The 20,613-nt window shown below is 45.8% G+C and overlaps 1 protein-coding gene across 3 annotated transcripts in view; it reads right to left on the bottom strand.

The window, feature by feature from the left end:
- The window catches only part of LRRC49 (leucine rich repeat containing 49), a 174,682-nt gene that overhangs the window by 18,078 nt on the left and 135,991 nt on the right, over positions 1–20,613 (bottom strand). For all 3 annotated transcript variants that reach the window (XM_058665291.1, XM_058665294.1, XM_058665293.1), the window contains 3 exons: positions 7,194–7,431; positions 5,964–6,149; positions 1,561–1,670 (listed from right to left, as the gene is read on the bottom strand). In XM_058665291.1, the coding sequence (XP_058521274.1) occupies positions 1,561–1,670; positions 5,964–6,149; positions 7,194–7,431 (534 nt within the window). The remainder of the gene's footprint in view (positions 1–1,560; positions 1,671–5,963; positions 6,150–7,193; positions 7,432–20,613) is intronic.

Here is a 20,613-nt window from a genome sequence, read left to right as displayed (position 1 = left end):
CTATCAGGGCTCAGTATGGTAGCTTGACTGGCTAATCCTCCACTTCTAAGTGCTGGGGTCCCATATGGCTGCCCCACTTCCCTTCCAGCTCACTGCTTGTAGCCTGGGAAAGCTGCAGAGGATGGCCCAAGGACTTGGTACCCTGCACCTGCATGGGAGACCCGGACTTCAAATTGGCTCAGCTCCAGTTGTAGTCACTTGGGGAGTGAACCAGTAAATGGAAGATCTTTCTCTCTGTCTCTTCTTCTCCATGTAAATCTGCCTTTTCAATAAAAAAGATCTTAAAAGTGTCCATCAATCAGATGTTCTTGGGTCAGCTTTGGATTCACAGGGAGTTAAGGGGGGTAGGGGAGGTTGTGGGCAGGAGGAAGACACCAGGCACCCATTCTATGTAAATCACAGTGGGCAGCTGGCTCTGGGAGGGTCTGGGAGGAAGGCAGGTCCTTCCTTGTCCCCAGTGTAGCTAAGGCGGTATGACTATGGGCTCAGTACCAGAACACAAGTGATGCTTTCTTGGCAAGCTTGCTTTCGGAGTCGCTGCTGGAGGTCCAGTCTAAAGATTGGTTCCTTGAGCTTGCACAGGCATTGCGGATGCCAACCTGTGTGGGTACTAATCATGTTCTCACTACTTTAGCCATGTGGTTTCTACAACCTCCCTCCATGCAACTGCCTGTCAGGCTGTAGCAGCTACTCGTCCCAAGGATTGCCCCAGCTCTCCTCATCCGCATCTCTCTTCTGGACTGTGGATCTCTTGCTTGGTCTCCATTCCTTCAGTCTTGGTCTGCTCAATGGCAGCCTTCTTCAGCCTGATCACGTGACTGTGCTTGCTACCAAGCAGATTTTCATTTTTCGTTTTGCACGGACCACAAGCCTCTGCACCCACAGGACCACTGTTACTCACCATTTCCCATCAATTACCTCATATCACCCCCCACTCCAATTCCTGGGAGCTATGGACAACTTCTTGGGCTTTTGCAGATTTTTTTCTCTATATCCTTCCTCCACCTGAAAAACCTCTTTTAAAAATATTTATTTATTTTAAAGGCAGTTATGAAAACAGAGACGGTGTCTTCCATCTTTTGATTCACCCTTGAAGTGGCCACAACATTTGGTGCCAGATCAAAATTAGTAGCCAGGAGTTTTTTCTGGGTCTCCCATGTGGGTGGCCATCCTTAGCCAGGGATACGAGTGCTGCCTTGACCTGTTATGTCCCGACACTGGCCCCTATCTGGGTGATTTCTACTCAGCCCTGAAGAATCCAATGGAATGCTGCGTCCCTGTGAAGCCCTCCCCCACGTTCTTCCAGAGTGCAGCCCCTCTCCTGTGCCCTTTTTGCGCACCTTCAAACTAATTTTTAGATCTTGTGATACACAAGAACAAGGCCCTTGTCTGATTTGTGTCTCTATCCCCAATGCTTGGAATAGAGCCAGCCACAGCCCAAGTCCAAGAGACACGGTTGTGGGATGTATACATGACACAGTGGATGGGTGTGCAGAATTCATTTCTTCTCCGAGTGCAATGGTCTCATTCTATTAAAAACAACAGATGTGAAAGGGCTACCTGGCATCGCCCAGAATTGAAACCAGACGGTACTGGGGTAATTCAGACGATGCCACATGTGCAAGGATGCCAAAGAGCCGCTCGGCCATGATCAGGTCGTTCTGAGTTACCTACAGAGAGAGAGAAAAGGGCAGGGAAGGTCAAAACAGCAGGACTATGGGCCACAGACAGTACACACCACAGACACACCACCAGACAGTGTACCCCACAGACTCACCCCCAGGTAGTGTACCCTACAGACTCACCCCCAGACACTATACCCCACAGACTCACCCCCAGACACTATACCCCACAGACTCACCCCCAGACACTATACCCCACAGACTCACCCCCAGACACTATACCCCACAGACTCACCCCCAGGCAGTGTACCCCACAGACTCACCCCAGGCAGTGTACCCCACAGACACACTCCCAGACAGTGCACCCCACAGACTCACCCCCAGAGAGTGTACCCCACAGACTCACCCCAAGACAGTATACCCCACAGACACATCCCAAGACAGTGTACCCCACAGACACACCCCCAGACAGTGTACCCCACAGACTCACCCCAAGACAGTATACCCCACAGACTCACCCCCAGTGTACCCCACAGACTCATCCCAAGACAGTATACCCCACAGACTCAGCCCCAGACAGTGCACCCTACAGACACACCCCAGACAATGTACCCCACAGACTCACCCCCAGGTAGTGTACCCTACAGACTCACCCCCAGACACTATACCCCACAGACTCACCCCCAGGTAGTGTACCCTACAGACTCACCCCCAGGCAGTGTACCCCAGACATACCCCCAGACACTATACCCCACAGACTCACCCCCAGACACTATACCCCACAGACTCACCCCCAGTGTACCCCACAGACTCATCCCAAGACAGTATACCCCACAGACTCACCTCCAGACACTATACCCCACAGACTCACCCCCAGACAGTATACCTCACAGACTCACCCCCAGACAGTGCACCCCACAGACACCCCCAGACAGTGTACCCTACAGACACACCCCAGACAGTATACCCCACAGACTCACCCCCAGACAGTGCACCCCACAGACTCACCCCAGACAGTATACCTCACAGACTCACCCCCAGACAGTGCACCCCACAGACTCACCCCCAGACAGTGTACCCCAGACACACCCCAGACAGTATACCCCACAGACTCACCCCCAGACAGTGCACCCCACAGACTCACCCCAGACAGTATACCCCACAGACTCACCCCCAGACACTATACCCCACAACTCACCCCCAGTGTACCACACAGACTCACCCCCAGACAGTGCACCCCACAGACTCACCCCTAGACAGTGTACCACACAGACTCACTCCCAGACAGTGCATCCCACAGACACACCCCCAGTGTACCCCACAGACACACTCCAATGGTGTGTTTCCTGTTAGCTCAAGGAGGCATATTCTTATGGGCTTGAGCACCCAAAATCCTCATTTTCTTCCTTCTTCCTGGAACTTCATTAAAATGAAGACAAACAAGTGGCTCATGGTGATAGAAGTTGATTGGGGGTTGACAAGTTAGCTGATTTTGAAACTTTTCTTTCCTAAGCAAGAGGCCTGAGGTGCCTTGCATTCTTATTGAATTTCCTCATAAATCCCACAGCTTCTTGGACTGGAATATTTTAGGGGAAAGTTTTTTTCCAAGGTGAATGGGAATATTCATTTCAATCTATCAAAGGTAGGCCAAGGTATTACTCATCACTCGCCCCTGTAAGGACAACGGTGTGCTTCGCCAAGAGCTGGAACTCTCTCAGGGTTAGCAAGGATACTCCTGCTCATTCTGTGTAGCTGAGCCTCTCTCCCCACAAGGATAACTTGTCATAGGTACATCCTGTGATATACCATTATATAGTAATCCCTGTTAGTATTTCTGCTTCAAAAGCAGAAAGCAGGACTTGGATTAATATTTGGACCTATTTCCTGTATTATAAAACAGGGCTGCTTGCATTTTAAAAGCTGCTGGTCTGTATGCACAACACAGCGATGACCAACAGGAGGCCACTGGGCAGTCTGGAGACACTGCTGGCTTGTACCTGGTACAGGGGTATTACTGGCACTTGGTGGGTAAGGTGCAGTACATGGGACAGTCCTCCTGGGGAAGAACTCTATGGCCCAGAATACCAACAGAGTTCTGTTTGAGAAACCTCAGTGTGGCATCCAGCACAATAGCCTAGTGGCTAAATCCTCGCTTTGCACGTGCCAGGATCCCATACGGGTGCTAGTTCGTGTCCTCGCTGTTCCTCTTCTCATCTAGCTCCCTATTTGTGGTCTGGGAAAGCAGTCAAGGACGGCCAAAAGCCTTGGGACCCTGCACCCATATGGGAGACCCGGAAGAAGCTCCTGGCTCCTGGCTTCGGGTCAGCTCAGCTCTGGTCATTGCAGCCACTTGGGGAGTGAATCATTGGATGGAAGATCTTCCTCTCTGTCTCTCCTCCTGTGTGTATACCTGACTTTCCAATAAAAATAATAAATAAATCTTTAAAAATAAAGAAATATCAGTACAGCTAAATTTTGTCTTCCTCATTAAGGCTGTCACACACTGCACAGGCATTTTCTGAAGAAGAACTCGTAATTCATAAACACCTACACACAGACTCTTCAAGTGCAGGATAGGACTACTCAGATTCTTACTTTGACTGACAACTAAGTTGCTGGTGCAATGGCGTCACCTAGCGGCCAATACAGGTCACTACTTCATCTGATCCTCCAGGCTCTCAATACTACTTGAATTAATATCACAAATTCAGTGTAATTACACTACAAAATATTAATGATTTTATAAGAGGGTAAGCTTGTTAGCTATCTTAGTAAGACATAAAATATCTCTGGCATTGGAATTTTCAGAAATTTTTTAAGGATGTGTTTATTTTTATTAGAAAGTCAGGTTTATACCCACTTTCCAGTAGCCGTTGACTCCGTGTACCCTAATCAACTAAGTAAGATCATTTAAAAAATAAATTTAAAAAGAAAGATTTATAGAGAGAAGGAGAGAGAGAAAGATCTTCCATTTGCTGGTTCACTGCTCAAGTGGCCACAACAGCTGGAGCTGATACAATCTGAAGTCAGGAGCCAGAAGCTTCTTCCAGGTCTCCCACGTAGGTGCAGGGTCCCAAGGCTTTAGGCCATCAACTGCTTTCCCAGGCCATAAGCAGGGAGCCGGATGGGAAGTGGAGCCACCAGGATTAGAACTGATGCCTATATGGGATCCCAATGCATGCCAGGTGAGGACTCTAGCCACTACGCTACCACGCTGGGCCTGAACTTTTCAGAACTTTAAATCAGAATCAATTCTGTTGGTTTCTTCTTGAATTTTCTCTATGTCATTACACTTCTCTGTTTCAAAGTTCCATCATATAAGGTACTCCTTTAGAAATGATCCATTCTTAATGGTAAATACACTATTTAGGGTTAACCAGGGCAACAGTGTAGTCATTACTGAGGAAGAAGTAGTACTCTTTGCAGATCTAGGAAAACTTGGAGGCTAATTACGTGAACACAGCAGGACTGTCTCTCTGCCACTGCCGAGGGTACACAAAGTCACACACAGGAGAGAGCCCCCTAGAGAAACCAGTCAGCCCGTGGGTCCAGAAGTGGCCAACATTGCAGGGCTCATGCTGTCACGGCCTAGCACAGTGGGTGGACACGCTGCTTAGCTTGGCTCCCAGTGGTTGTTCCAGACCAGAGGGACCTGCAGCATGGCAGCTGTGGGCAAGCATAGCCACAACGCTCGTAAAGCTGATGACAGTTCAGATCTTATAGGAAGAGGGTTTCTAATTTGCAAGAGATAACTGTAATACAAATAACAACGTAATGAAGGTTATTCCCCCCCCCCCCGGAGGCTTATTTTAAGTTGGTGCAGCCAGAAGCATAGCTGCTCTCTTCCAAATCGCATTTTAAAGAGAATCTGATCCAAAGGAACTGAAGGAATACCCTCATGAGGAGTCAGCTTAAAAATCACTACGGTGACAATTTTCTAGTTCATTGGAGAGAAGCCCAAAGTGGCTGTGACACAGGCAGCTGGCACTACCCGCTAGCCAATCGTCAGCCAAGCGGTGCCAAGGCTCATTTCATGATGGTTTCATCTCCTTTTTCTCTCATTTTTTACTTTCTCCTTTATTTCTTTTTTTCATTTTTTCCAGTTCCTTAGCTTACAAACAAAAGCAAACGTATGTTCACCGTGACCTGGTTCCTTTTTTATTGTCAAAATGTGCTTAGTGCTCCAGAAGATGTTAGGTAAGACTTATAGCTTTTCCATGGTTTAAATATCAAGATCTCTGTACAAAAAAACAGTACTTCTCAAAAGTCACATTTTACTATTTGACTAAATCTTACTATTTCCCCTACGACCTTCGCCGCAGTGCCCTGGGCATAGCGTACCTCTGTTCCATTTATTTTCTGCATGCTGAAATGGCTGAGACGAAACAGTACGTAGTACTTCCAGAGGGTGAAGTTGACCACAGGGTTGCCTTGAGGGTCAATGGTCAGCTGGTCAACCCGACGGAGCTGTGCCAGAGCATTGAACTGCTGCAACATGACCAGGTTTGTCTCCTTGAATTTAAGGTGCTTCAGAATTAAGACAGAAAATAACAGAATGCTGAGTTGAACCATCTGAAACTATTAACATGAGAGCCTCACTGACCACTCTCCAAGTAAATCTGTAAACGTTTGGCTTAGCAAATATGTCTTCAATTACATTAAGTCAACTGCATGCCATAGAGTTACATAACTTTAATTCATTCAATACATCATTGATGGACTCCATCCAATATTGAATTCTGGGTGACTCTCAAAAGGATAACCCCATCTACTAACAAGCTGAGACTCTTAGAAGTTATGTAAGTGTCAAATAATTCAGACTCTTTCTGGCGCTACCATGATTTTACACGCTTTACGCTGACATTAAGCCTACAGAAGGAAGGACTGGAAATGGAAACCTAGACACTCTAGGAATACAGGGCCCACGAGGCTCCCGGGTCCTGCCTGGCGCTGCTCAGGCTGGCTGGAATGGGTTCAGAAAGCTCAAGTCACAAGGGCAAGGGTGCCGCGGGGGCTTTGCCTGGCTTTTCCCATACCCGTCTCCTTCCCAGAACCAGCGTGAAAGAGTAAGTGAGGAATGACCCTTGCCTAATGGAGATACAACAGCAACAAGAATTCGGGAGAGAACTCATTACAGAAACCACTTTCTGCAAATGCATACTAATACATAACACGGTGAACATCGGAACTTCGGAAGGCTAACTTCTCAAAGTAGTTTTAATGTGCAGTTTCAGTATTGTATGTACATGTCCCATCAATACCAAGTACAATAACTAAATATGTAATACAAGGCTGTGTGGTCCTGCTGAATGCAATGTGAAGTAAAAGCAGAGTTTGAGTATAACTATATTAGTCTTTTCTGTTGCATAAAGGATCATTTTTAGGACTATAATTTCCAACACTGACACAAAACTGCAAAGCCATTTATGAGCCCTGATTTAAATTCCAGCTTTGGAAAAACTAACACAAAAGCTTAGTTTCCCAGCCAGTTAGAAACTATATAAATAAAAGCTAAACACACAAGTCATGCCTCAGAATAATTCACATATACTACTGAAAGGAAATGTTTACCAGACAATTAGGAAACTTGATCTTCAACTTGGGAAGCACTTGGACAATGTCATCGAATTCTATGAACATGAAAGAGACAGTGGTGACCATTCCTGCAGTCTGAGCACTCCAGCTCCGGTCCAGGGATTCCAGTGCGCCTGCGCCGTACAGGGAGAGCGTGTCCCCGTCTACTTCCACCAGGTGCGTGTCTGGGACACACAGACCCTGTAAGGTGCTTGTGAGCCCGGGGTCGGGAGACCTGGAAGATGCATGGCATTATTTTAATAAAAATCGTATCCTGCAGAGCCACCAACAATATAAAGAAATGTTGGAAGAGCTCCTTACAACTTATGCTCGTTCACAGCAACCAAGGCTGATCCTCAAGAGACTTTCTGGGAGTTCTGCACTGTTTATAACATTTTAATTTTAAGAAGATATAAGGCTATAAAAAAATCAACTCTAAGCCCAAGTCATTTATATAATGAAACATGATGCTTATGAATACACTGGTTGAAAATAGTTTCTCATTTAAGGATCAACTTGAATTTCTAGTTTTGAATACTTCCTTGCTTTTAAAAAAAATACGGATATACTAGCTATAAACACTAAAATCAAGACTTTTTCTCCAGTTTGAAATAACAAATGACAAAACACAATCACACCCGCATTTACTTCACATATTTTACCAAGACAATTGCTCTATTATTTTCCATTATTTTCAGAATAGGAGCCACCTGTTCTCTAAAAGCTTACCTAAATGAATGCTAGAGAATAAAAGAAAAAAAACATATCTCGATGCCACTTAAAGTTTCTCGTTTGTAAACAGACATCCATGCGTTGCACCCAGCCTCAAAACCAGAGTGGTACTTGGCTTTGGCTCCCCGTGTTCCCTTCTGGGCCATCGGCTTTCGGACAACGCTCACTCGAACTCACTCACGCGTGCTGTGCTCTGCTCTGCATACCGAGGAACTTCTGTACTCGCTTCTGTAGTTTAGAATTTGGGCTCTTCCAGATACTGAGTGTCTTAGGGCTAGAGACTATAATTCTCATCTTTGGGACCTCGGAGACCCAATTAAGGGTTTTTAATAAAGTGTACTGAACACATTAATTGCTAAAGATATTGAGGGTCGTTTTTAAAATATTGTTGAAATTAGGGGATAACACTGACAAACCACCCACTCCAGGTGCAGATCAGAGGCAGCCACTAACATCAACACATTGGTCTATTCAATAACAAGCCGGGTAACGTTAATCTAATATGCAACCAAGAAAAATATAAAAAACACTGGAATTCTACCCAAGCAGTGCCTAAGATAATTCTCACATGGCAATAACCCTACAGTTGGTAAATAACAGATGGACAGTAATGGCTGATAATCTCAAGAAAGTAGAGGCTGATAATGCTAAAAGAGCAAACATAAAAGGGAAGATCTCCTGTGCTTTGTGACGTATGCTGACTTAGAAAGCGCAAATAGTCGGAAGTGCGACAGGGAAAGGCTTCCAGGGGCACTTCACCGCCACGAAGACAGAGGAGGCTTGGTGAAAGCAGCACACTCCCACTGCAGACCTGAACACGCCGTGCCGCAAGCACCACTGAACTGTCTGTCTCTCACCGAACACTGGACACTGTAAACACGGAGGGCTGCAACTCTGCTGTGCTTCCTGCAGAGGCTCCAACACACAACTTGGTTTCTAGTGGTGTTCAAGAAATACTTCCTAAGTAACGGAGACAATTCCAAAGTGGATGAGTCTCTACCTAATCGTAAGAAGAATGTTCTGAAGACGGCTGTGATTGCAGTTGCGAAGTAGAATTTGTGTCAGAAACTAAGAATAAAGGTTAGCAGTGAGGTTTATCGAAGGGAGGCAGAAGTCTGCAATGAAGAAAGAAAGTGCAGGGAAGAATACAAGGTGAACATCTCTAGGGGCGTCTCCTGGCGGGCAGGGGAAGTGAGTTACAACATGAAGATATTGGACAGTCAGAGTTAGTTACCAGAAAGCCATCATGAAAATCTTTAACAAGAGATGTTGTTCCATTTCATATATTTGAAAAAAAAAAAATCTCACTTTTCTTTTTATATACCATTAGAGGTTTAAGAATATAAACTCCAAAGCCCGCCAGGTGGGAACCTCCAGACCCGGGCTAGAGGGCTAGCTCCACCCCTCGGCCATAGGCTAGAGGTGGGGCGAGTGGGGGAGGGACTGGAACCTTGGCTGACCTAGAGGCGGCTGGCCGCCCCCCAGGGCTCAGGGCGGCCCTGGGGGAGCGGCCCAACCAGGCCGGACCCGAGAACCAGGACTCAGCATGCCAAGACCACCGCCGCAAGGCAGTGAGGGGGTCCCCGGCTATTTCCCAGGCCCAAGTGCTACCGCTTCCCCCACCCCCGGGGTAAGCCCGCCAGGTGGGAACCTCCAGACCCGGGCTAGAGGGCTAGCTCCACCCCTCGGCCATAGGCTAGAGGTGGGGCGAGTGGGGGAGGGACTGGAACCTTGGCTGACCTAGAGGCGGCTGGCCGCCCCCCAGGGCTCAGGGCGGCCCTGGGGGAGCGGCCCAACCAGGCCGGACCCGAGAACCAGGACTCAGCATGCCAAGACCACCGCCGCAAGGCAGTGAGGGGGTCCCCGGCTATTTCCCAGGCCCAAGTGCTACCGCTTCCCCCACCCCCGGGGTAAGCCCGCCAGGTGGGAACCTCCAGACCCGGGCTAGAGGGCTAGCTCCACCCCTCGGCCATAGGCTAGAGGTGGGGCGAGTGGGGGAGGGACTGGAACCTTGGCTGACCTAGAGGCGGCTGGCCGCCCCCCAGGGCTCAGGGCGGCCCTGGGGGAGCGGCCCAACCAGGCCGGACCCGAGAACCAGGACTCAGCATGCCAAGACCACCGCCGCAAGGCAGTGAGGGGGTCCCCGGCTATTTCCCAGGCCCAAGTGCTACCGCTTCCCCCACCCCCGGGGTAAGCCCGCCAGGTGGGAACCTCCAGACCCGGGCTAGAGGGCTAGCTCCACCCCTCGGCCATAGGCTAGAGGTGGGGCGAGTGGGGGAGGGACTGGAACCTTGGCTGACCTAGAGGCGGCTGGCCGCCCCCCAGGGCTCAGGGCGGCCCTGGGGGAGCGGCCCAACCAGGCCGGACCCGAGAACCAGGACTCAGCATGCCAAGACCACCGCCGCAAGGCAGTGAGGGGGTCCCCGGCTATTTCCCAGGCCCAAGTGCTACCGCTTCCCCCACCCCCGGGGTAAGCCCGCCAGGTGGGAACCTCCAGACCCGGGCTAGAGGGCTAGCTCCACCCCTCGGCCATAGGCTAGAGGTGGGGCGAGTGGGGGAGGGACTGGAACCTTGGCTGACCTAGAGGCGGCTGGCCGCCCCCCAGGGCTCAGGGCGGCCCTGGGGGAGCGGCCCAACCAGGCCGGACCCGAGAACCAGGACTCAGCATGCCAAGACCACCGCCGCAAGGCAGTGAGGGGGTCCCTGGCTTCGGGCGGCCAGTGCACCAAATGGTGCCAGGCTCTGCCTGCTGGCCGCCCGGCGGCGAGCTATGGAGTTTTATGATCAGAAAAAGCTGCCCATTGACACTCTTGAATAAGACAGCCTTTGTGTCGGTCAGAGATGAATTTCTGGTGATTCCCAGCAATAGTAAACATAAACACTAGGGCAAGAGTGGGACTGAGACATGAAGGTTTGAATGAGATTACCCATAAGAACTATTAGAAGCAGATTGAATTACCAACCAAACCAAGACCCAGGAGCTCGAGTGTCCTAGTAGGGAAATAATGGACATCTTCCTCCTAGGTAACTACCCCTCTGATGAACACGAAACCAAGATAGGGGTGGGATTGCTAAATGAAGTTCATATGCCAGTATTTATCTGGGATGGGTAGAAGGCTGGTCAGGTCGAGTTTGGCTTCAAAATGCATCAACAATTTCCAGAGTTTAATGAGAGGCTGGACAGACTGAACAAGACTGCGGTAATGTTTTTATGTCAGTCTGATTGCTCCCAAACAATCTCTTTCCACTAGAATTCATCATGTGCTCATGAAGCAGACGATGGCATCATTTTTCCCAAAAGACTTCTGTGTTTCCTTTTAATTAAGCATGTATAGGTTACTCAGAGGCGCATTATTTTATTAGGGTGCTATACTCTGTTGTTGATGTTGTTGTGGTGGTGGTAATTGATGTCGCTGTCATGAAATGAAGTCAATCCAGAAAACAGTAATATTGTTTCAACCCCAAACAGCCTGTGTCTCATGCAACAGGACGTTGTGAGGTGGCCAATGAACCAACAATCGATATGAGTCAGATTGCTTATGATCTGCATCAAGAATTGTAAGACCTAATAAACTTGTAAGGCCCTATGATACTTGGAAATGGGAGGGAGGGCAGAGAGATCTTACATCACCCCAGTAGGTGTGAGGAAGACGGGGGAAGTATAACCCATCAGGATCATAACAGGTAACTCATAGACAGCAGACTGGAGTCAGCATTAGACAATAGCAAAACTACAAAGACATGTGGAGGGAATCAGGAGCAATCCTAACAACTTCTTAACAGGAGGTCATACACATAGAGCAGGAGGGGACCCCAGAGTGGAGCAGGGGGACAGGAGGAGGCTTGTATCCCAACCCTCAGGACTCCCAAAGCCTCACCAAGGACTATCAGTACGACCACCGAGGACTACATCCCTACCGCCAAGGAGACTACGGGGGAAAAGGAGTGCCTTCAGAGGCCAAGAACTCTGAGGTCACCCATTCCCATTTGGACCTACAATGTGGGATGGAAGAAGCCCAATTCCTCCTTTGAAGGATCCAGGGTCATCGGAACGACAACCAGGATCCCTGAGCGGTCCGCAGAAACAGAAGAACAGTAAACTTCCATCGGAACTAGGGAGAGGAGCTTTCTCTGGCCCTTGCCTGCTTCCAACTTTGGGTCCGCACCCTCTTTTGTAAGGACCATCAGGATTGCTCCAGAAACCCCTCACAACAAACAAACATGAACAAACAAATTAGAATAGATAGACAGAGAACAACTAGGAAAGTTTAGAAACAGACAGGAAGCGGCCAGCTGGGATGCACTTATAACTCACTGGGTGGTACACAAAGATCAGTTACTCCTCTCTGGGGTGTTGAGGATTTCTCTGCACACCCCTCCCAAAACCGTTCACCTAAACTGTTGACATTTGTCCTGTTAAAGTTATAGAGTTAGACTACCCGAAAAACAACCAGGTTCAGCAAAATCATGCTTCAATGCTATAAAATGCTAAATACTAACATAGAAATAGACAAGAGACAGCTGAATAGCAATATATAGCCATTCTAAGGTATATAGAACATGGTTAAATATAAACCAAAATTGAAATGTCCATGAGGAAGTCACAGGTTGTGGCCGAGAACATGCGTTTCTCTAGTAACATATTGGTTAATCAATACCATGTCAATTAATGCCATAATGTTGTAAATGGTTGTAAATATTATGTTGGGTTTTTTACTTGATTGGGATGATACTCTGTTGGTTCTACCTTCAGACCAGAGATGGTCTCAACAAGAAAACTTACCAAGACAATAAGATGCTGGACTTTATGATTGGTCAAAACCTCCAATGAAAGAATGTCAACTGAATTTGAACTATGGAAATGCAACAAGGTGGAGTAATCCACCGTGGGGGTGGGGGGAGGGTTTGGGGAGGGGTGGGGGGAATTCCAGTGCATAAAAACAAATGTGTCACATTATGCAATGAAATTAATAATAAAAAAATTGCACACACACACAAAAAAAAAAAAAAAAAAAAAAAAAAAGAATATAAACTCCAGGGCCCGGCATGGTGGCCTAGCGGCTGAAGTCCTCGCCTTGAACGCCCCAGGATCCCATATGGGCGCTGGTTCTAATCCCGGCAGCTCCACTTCCCATCCAGCTTCCTGCTTGTGGCCTGGGAAAGCAGTTGAGGATGGTCCAAAGTCTTGGGACCCTGCACCCACGTGGGAGACCAAGAAGAGGTTCCAGGTTCCCGGCTTCGGATCGGTGCAGCACTGGCCCATTGCGGCTCTCTTGGGGAGTGAATCATCGGACGGAAGATCTTCCTCTCTGTCTCTCCTCCTCTGTGTATATCTGACTGTAATAAAATGAATAAATCTTTAAAAAAAAAAAGAATATAAACTCCAAAATAAAAGTCTTATTAGAACAGGGTCTAGTTGTTTTATATAGAGACTTGTTGGCCAAACTGTTGGGAAATTATTATTATTATTATTAGTAGTAGTAGTAGTAGCAGTAGTAGTAATAAAGCCTACACTTGGGAAAATAGTAAAAAAAAAGTCACAAAATCAAAAAGTGACCACCACCTTATATGGTTCTCATGTGGATATCTGTCTGGTACATACTAAATAGATCATATAATACCTAGTGTATTTCAGCTTCAAGCTCTGGCCAACATTTATAAATGTACTCGTCTAGGACGGTGTGTTCTTATTTTCAGATAAACTGATTTAGACAGACTGCTGAGCAGCATCTCTTTATGGGAACAGCCTTCCGGTTATCTGGGCATGCTGACAAGTAAACCCAGATCCTTTCAGTGAGATACATTAATTCGCTGGTTCATTCACTCACCAAACATTAGCTGAAAGCTCACTAACAGAGGCAATAACAGAGGCATTATAATAAAATTCTGGTGTAAGCCACTGAATTATCTATATCGGTAAGAATAATCATTATAGAAAATCAGTACAAAATCTTCTACATACCAAAATTACTACTCATTTTTATTGGGTTACGGTTCAAGAAATATAACTGCTCTAGTCCTACTCTGCAATCAACTTGATAAGGACGTGGGATGTAATTTCTAAGTGGAAATGACCTTGGTATCTCACTGAACACGGATTTCTGTTACTTGTTAGGTGCTGTGCTAGACACTGGGGATATTCAAAATGAATCAAGGGTGAACATTTGGCGTAGTGGTTAAAAGTCGCCAGCTAAGATACCCGTGTCCCAGGCTGCAGTGCCTGGGTTTGAGTCCTGGTTCTAGCTAACATACACCTTGGGTCCCCATCACACACCTGTGTGTTTCCAGTTCCCAGCTTTGGGCTGAGCAACACAGGCATCTGGAGAGTCAACTGGTAGATGGGAAGTTGGTTTGATGTTTGTCTCTGTCCATAAATAAACAATTGAGATGTATCTGTCTTCAAAGAGCTCCCAAATCAGAAGTAGGAATAGAGGAGGGGAAGCTAGGTACTCAATGGACTGTAACTTACTAGGGGCCACAGAATGAGTGTTTAAACCATTTGTCATGGGAAAACAGAAAAAGGAACAGGAAGATGTCATGTCTCAAAATAAAGTAGCACTTTAATTCTTAGAATTCATCAGAATTTCATCGGAAGTAAAAGGGACAAAGAAACCTACAGAAACCTGACTGGGTGTCATGCATGCACATAGGAAAAATCACAACATGGGGCCCGGCGGCGTGGCCTAGCGGCTGAAGTCCTCGCCTTGAACGCCCCGGGATACCATATGGGCGCCGGTTCTAGTCCCGGCAGCTCCACTTCCCATCCAGCTCTCTGCTTGTGGCCTGGGAAAGCAGTCGGGGACGGCCCAAAGCCTTGGGACCCTTCACCCGTGTGGGAGACCCGGAAGAGGTTCCTGGTTCCCGGCATCGGATCGGCGCGCACCAGCCCGTTGTGGCTCACTTGGGGAGTGAAACATTGGACGGAAGATCTTCTCTCTGTCTCTCCTCCTCTCTGTATATCTGACTTCGTAATAAAAATAAAAAAATCTTAGAAAAAAAAAAAAAGAAAAATCACAACATGGCTGGAATCCAATAACCATAGATGAGAGATGAGGCTGCAAAGCTAGATTTATCCTATACAGTTGAAGACCAAAAGAGGGTTTGAGTTATAAAAAGTGGCACGAGCATATTGCATACAAGTCTGTAAGCACCTCGAAAGCCCCACGTGTAGATCTAGGCATCGGGCTGGTGCGCAAAGATTAGTAAGACAAGCTGTCTGCCCTCCAGGACCCACCTCACATGGTCAATCAAGTTTGGCAAGGATGTGGCAGGGAGGACTGGCATGCAGGAACTAGCAAGAAGGCAGGGTGAAGGCGGTGCAGCAGTGTCAACCGGACCTTGGGAGGCCATGCACAAAGGCAGCATGAGCAGAAATGACATCGGCAAGGAAACCAGATGGACCTGAGTTACAATTCCAGATATCCCACTGAGAAACAGATGATTTCAGGCAACGATGGGACTCAACCTTGCTGTTTCTGAATTCCATGTCTTTGAATTTCAATTTTCTTGCATGTAAAATAAAATTCATAATATACATTCTTTTCAAAGTTGTTGTAAAGATTAGAAATAACATTCTATACCACGCCTTCATAGATTTTAATGATGAGTATAAAAAGAAGAGAGAATATAGACTTACCAATATTTTAGAGCAAATAAAAGTATGATTTCATAGTTTATTGACTACAAGAATTAAGGAAAAAGGAATAAAGTGTGAGCCAGGTTTCTTGAGAAGGTAATTGGCCATTCAGTCCAGTCCTACTTTTGTTGAGCTGGAATTTGTATTATTCTCTGGAGGATCCATGTTTAATTGGCTTTCCTATGAATTCCAACGTAGTTCTAATTTGCCTAAGTCAACTATCAATTATATAACAGCAGGGGGTGTGGTATCAAACAGGACTTCTCTTGGAGATATTTAATGGTTATGTAGATATAAGAATAAACCAAAGAAATGCCTAGTGGAGAATTCTAAGGAAATACAGGGTAAGTGACAGTGCAATACAGCCCCAAGTCTCTTCAAAGCCAGTCTGAAGGTAGAAGCAGTCTTAAACGTGCAGATGGAAAAAAAAGGATATTTCAGAGTGTAATATATTATTTTTAGCGTTAGACTTTTTGTAACAGGCTACCATAAAATGACTTAAAATCTCTCGGAAGATTCTTTTCCCAGTGAATAAGTGGTGCTGATTCCTGTACTAACTTATTTTTACAAATTTCTATTACAACATTCCTAGGTGTGGAAATTCACTTTATACATTATATTTCATTGCAGCAGTGCTGGCTGAAGTACCAGCATGCATGGACAGGAAATGACCAAAAATGAACCAGCTTCGCTGCACCAATCCAATGAAAGCAAAGCAAACATTCCACCAAGTGCTTTCCCATTTCTGCCGGGCTAAGGAATCCTGCAATATGTCATTTTACTGTTGAGCTGTCTCAAGTAGAGGGAGCAGCGAAATCATTAGTGGGATAAGGCAAAGTTTTAGAGAATTCCTTCCCTTTATGTGCCTGCAGTTTTTCATGGACACTTATTTCCAGGCATTTCCTTACATACCCAAAAGTCAAGGTCACAGACACCCTAATATGAGAATTAGCCATGTCTTTGCATGATGAAATATTAAAGACTACAAATGGCTATTTAAAATGTTAAACCTTACATAGTATTAAAAAAAAAAATGAATCCGAATGAGACATTTTGACCCTCTGGCTAACTCTCTGCTTTCAGGAAGGCCGGGGCTTACATCATGTTCCAAAGAGGAGATTTAATTATGTTAATAAAGATTTGCAAAGAATGTCATAACATAGCTTCTCATGCCCAAAACTCTTCACTTTGTAGTTTCAGAAAAAAACAGCAAAGCGACTAGGCCCTTGTGGTTAAAGCTTCTCTCTCCAAGATCCCCTTAGAAAACAGGGAGAGCAACTGACAAAGTTAACAACCCGCTCTCACAAGTGCAACAAGGGATCCACTGCAGCAGCAGGAGATGGAGCAATCCTGCAAGCTGGAAAGTGAAGTGTGGTAAGTCACAGGTGGGGGCTGGGAGCAGAGCCTAAGAAGGCACAGGGCCTTCTCAGCAGAACTCTGGCAAGGAAGGAGCTGCGGGCGGATAGAGGGCAGGAGCGTGAAGGGAGACCCAACACAGGGACACAAGCGGAAGATCTGGCAAAGAGCTCTCCCATCTCCCCTCACTCCCAGCCAGGCTGCCAGGCAGATCAGAGGACACAGCAGAGCATACTACAAAGAACCAGGGCAACCGGCAACAGTAACAGCCAATCAGAACCTGGCTCCGGCAAAAACATGCATTCCCAGGGTAACAAGGAATCAAACATGAAAGGCAAATGCTTTTAGAATCTCCATCTAGTAAAGATCTCCTTTCCTTTAAACACAGTCTAAACGGGTATACCATAGGGAAGACAGACGTCTCACTGATGTCTTCGGGACACAATGATGCTCAGAGTCGGAGGCATGCGGAGATGGGTTATGGGGACAGCAGAGAATGAGAACCAGCTCACGAGAACAGATCAAAATCTGTGGAACTCATCTTGGGGAGGGTAGGAAGGACAGAGTTCTTGAAGCTATCTACCTGAAGGATACATAATACAACAAAAACGTAAAAGTAAACAAAAAAGTAAGAAAAGTAAAAGGCAATGTTTTTTTATTATAGAAAGTAATAAACTAGGAAGAACAGGCCGAAATGAAATAATGAATCTAAATTAGGTTCAGGACATGGCAGGCTTCAAGAAGAGTGAATTCTACTCAATAGATAAGGAAGGGCTTAAAAGAAATTAGGACTGCAGTAAGCAGAAAATGTCATCATTCAATGTTTAGAAAAAATGACAGTCAGAAGCTCCAGAAACAAACTATGCTAAAACCACACAAAAGAGGCTAAAATGTGGTTTGAGTTTGGGTCGTTTGTCAAGTATAAAAATGAACTATTGGAATTTGGTGCTAGGATTATTCCTGTATGGCTCAGCAAGCATACAGGGAGGCATAATCATAATCTAATATGTAATTGCAAAGAAACAACAAGGGCAAAACACAGCGGAACTGTAAAATGTTCCCAGTTGTCAAGACTTAAAATTATAGAGCAAGTAAATGATGTTACTCTTTGAAGAACAGAGTAAAATTTGAATCCTAAAGAGACAAAATAGAGAATGCCCAAACTCCATCCCTTAAAAATAAATGCTAACAAAAATAGAGCCAATGTCTTCAGAATGTTACAGTACAATGAAAAAAATCGGAACTTAAAGAACACTTAATGAAAGGGAGTAAAAAAAAAAAAAAAAGACCACAAAAAACCCATGAGATAGTTCCCATTTCCCCAGAACACTGTGGTGTGTCTTAGCACGTTGGGTGTCGTGGAGGGTGAGATCAAGGGCTCACCTCTGTATTGCTTGTCTTGGAGCATCTCCAGGGACAAAGTGGCTTTGTGGAAAGGACTTCACGCTAAAAATATATTTAGTGCTGCCACGTGGGGCAAAGGACAGACACACGTGCCTGAGGAAGGAAAGTCTGAGGAGGAGATGGATGAGAGAATAATTTAAAGAATTACGGAATGTTTCAAGGAAACTAGAAGGCAACAAGTACCTGCAGTCAGAAAAGACCTGAGTAGCTTCTAACCAATCCCCTGTGTTGATCTCAGACCTTTCCCAAGCAGGCTAAGGACAAGCCTGGAACTGTCTGGGTAAAAACTGAACAAGGACCCCAACACAGAGGTGATCTGCAAACACTAGAGTTTTCCTCCATACACTGAAGAAATACTGCAAATCACTTATTACCACTAAGCCATTAGAGCAGACACTTCATTAACTACACTTGACAACATGGTTTTTGTTTAAAAAGAAAATTAGAGAGAAGTCATCAAACAGGCAAAAGTAACTAAAACAATCAGAAGAAACAAACTCTGGTGAGGAGAAATCATGTGACTTGCAGAGTCCACATTATAACGTTCAAAATTGTCTAGTCGGACAACAACAAAAACAAGAAAATCATAAGCCATTCAGAGAAACAAGAAAGTGTGGCTAACTGACATGGAAACGAAAAAGCAATGGTAATTCATTTTCCGTGAGAAAGTCCAAACACTGAATTTACTAGCCAAGGACTTAAAGTCATTTGTTTTAAATGCTGCTACATAACTAAATACTGCCTTACCAGAGAATAACAGTAACAAGATGACAAACTAAAAAGGCGCCAAACAGAAATTCTGGAGTGTAAAAGTACAACTAGTTAAGATGAAGAGTTGTCTGAGGAATTCAGGAGAAGATGTGAGCAGAGAGGAGAAAGAACCAGTGAATGTCTGTAGTCTGAGGAGAGCCCATGAACGTCTGTAGTCTGAGGAGCCCACCGAGGCAAAAAAAGAACAACTGTAAATGAACAAGAATTCAGAAAACTATGCGACGACCATCCAGTATGCCAACATAAACACAACAGGGGTTCCAGAACAGACCTGAGGGAAAAAGCAAAGACTGAGGAAACGATGGCCAGAAACTTCCCAAATTTGATGAAAGACATAAATCAACACATCGCAGTAACTCACCAACTTTGATGAGGATAAATTTAGAGATCAACATCAAGATACATTAGAACTGAACTGCTCAAACAGAAAACCTTGGAAATAGCGAGAAATACAGGCCTGGTGGCATGGCCTAGCGGCTGAAGTCCTCGCCTTGAAAGCCCCAGGATCCCATATGGGCGCTGGTTCTAATCCCAGCAGCTCCACTTCCCATCCAGCTCCCTGCTTGTGGCCTGGGAAAGCAGTCGAAGACGGCCCAAAGCTTTGGGACCCTGCACCCACGTGGGAGACCCGGAAGAGGTTCCAGGTTCCCAGCATCGGATTGGCGCGCACCGGCCCATTGCGGCTCACTTGGGGAGTGTGTCATCGGACGGAAGATCTTCCTCTCTGTCTCTCCTCCTCTCTGTATATCTGGCTTTCCAATAATAATAAATCTTAAAAAAAAGAGAAATAGTGAGAGATAAGAGACTTATCACAACCATGGCATCCTTGGTAAGATGAATAGACAATTCCTCATAAAGGCCAAAAATCAGCGAGATGAGGTATTTAAGATACTGAAGGAAAAAAAAAAAAGACCTGTCTACTTTGCATTCTGTCTGGCCAAATCATACTTTAAAATGAGGGAGAAATCAAGATATTTCCTGGTAAACAAAAACACAGGGAGATTACTTCTAGTATATCTATACTTATAATGGGATTATCTTAATGGTAATATAGTATATCTATATTGCCATATACCTAGTATATGACAAGTATAAAAAAAGTATTATTTCAGGCTGCAAATCAAAGCTCAAAGGCTCATGAAAAATAGGTGATTACATAAATATAAAAGCTAATTAGCCTTGCTGTATTTGGGTGATAATTCCTTTTTATGCAATTGAAAAGATAAGTACGTAGGATAATAATTACGAATCTATGTAAAGGTACAGACAATTTAACCATAATCGTACAAACGTATGGACTACAATGTCACATTTCAATACACACCCACACTGCAGGACCTGGCACACCTGTCGTCTGGCACTTTATTTCCTCTTCGTGTCAGGAGCACGCAAGAGCCCCTCCAGCTGTCATTTCGCCATATCCAACTAACTGTTCAGCCACCGCTGTCCCACTCTGCTACAGAACACTACGAATTACTGCTCCTGGTGAGTTGCTGTCCCACACACCGTTTTCACAGA

This window comes from Ochotona princeps, chromosome 6 (genome assembly GCF_030435755.1).
Source record: "Ochotona princeps isolate mOchPri1 chromosome 6, mOchPri1.hap1, whole genome shotgun sequence".
Taxonomy (NCBI): domain Eukaryota; kingdom Metazoa; phylum Chordata; class Mammalia; order Lagomorpha; family Ochotonidae; genus Ochotona; species Ochotona princeps.
The sequence above is the reverse complement of the archived record's forward strand: the minus strand, read 5'-3'. Positions and strand labels throughout refer to the sequence as shown.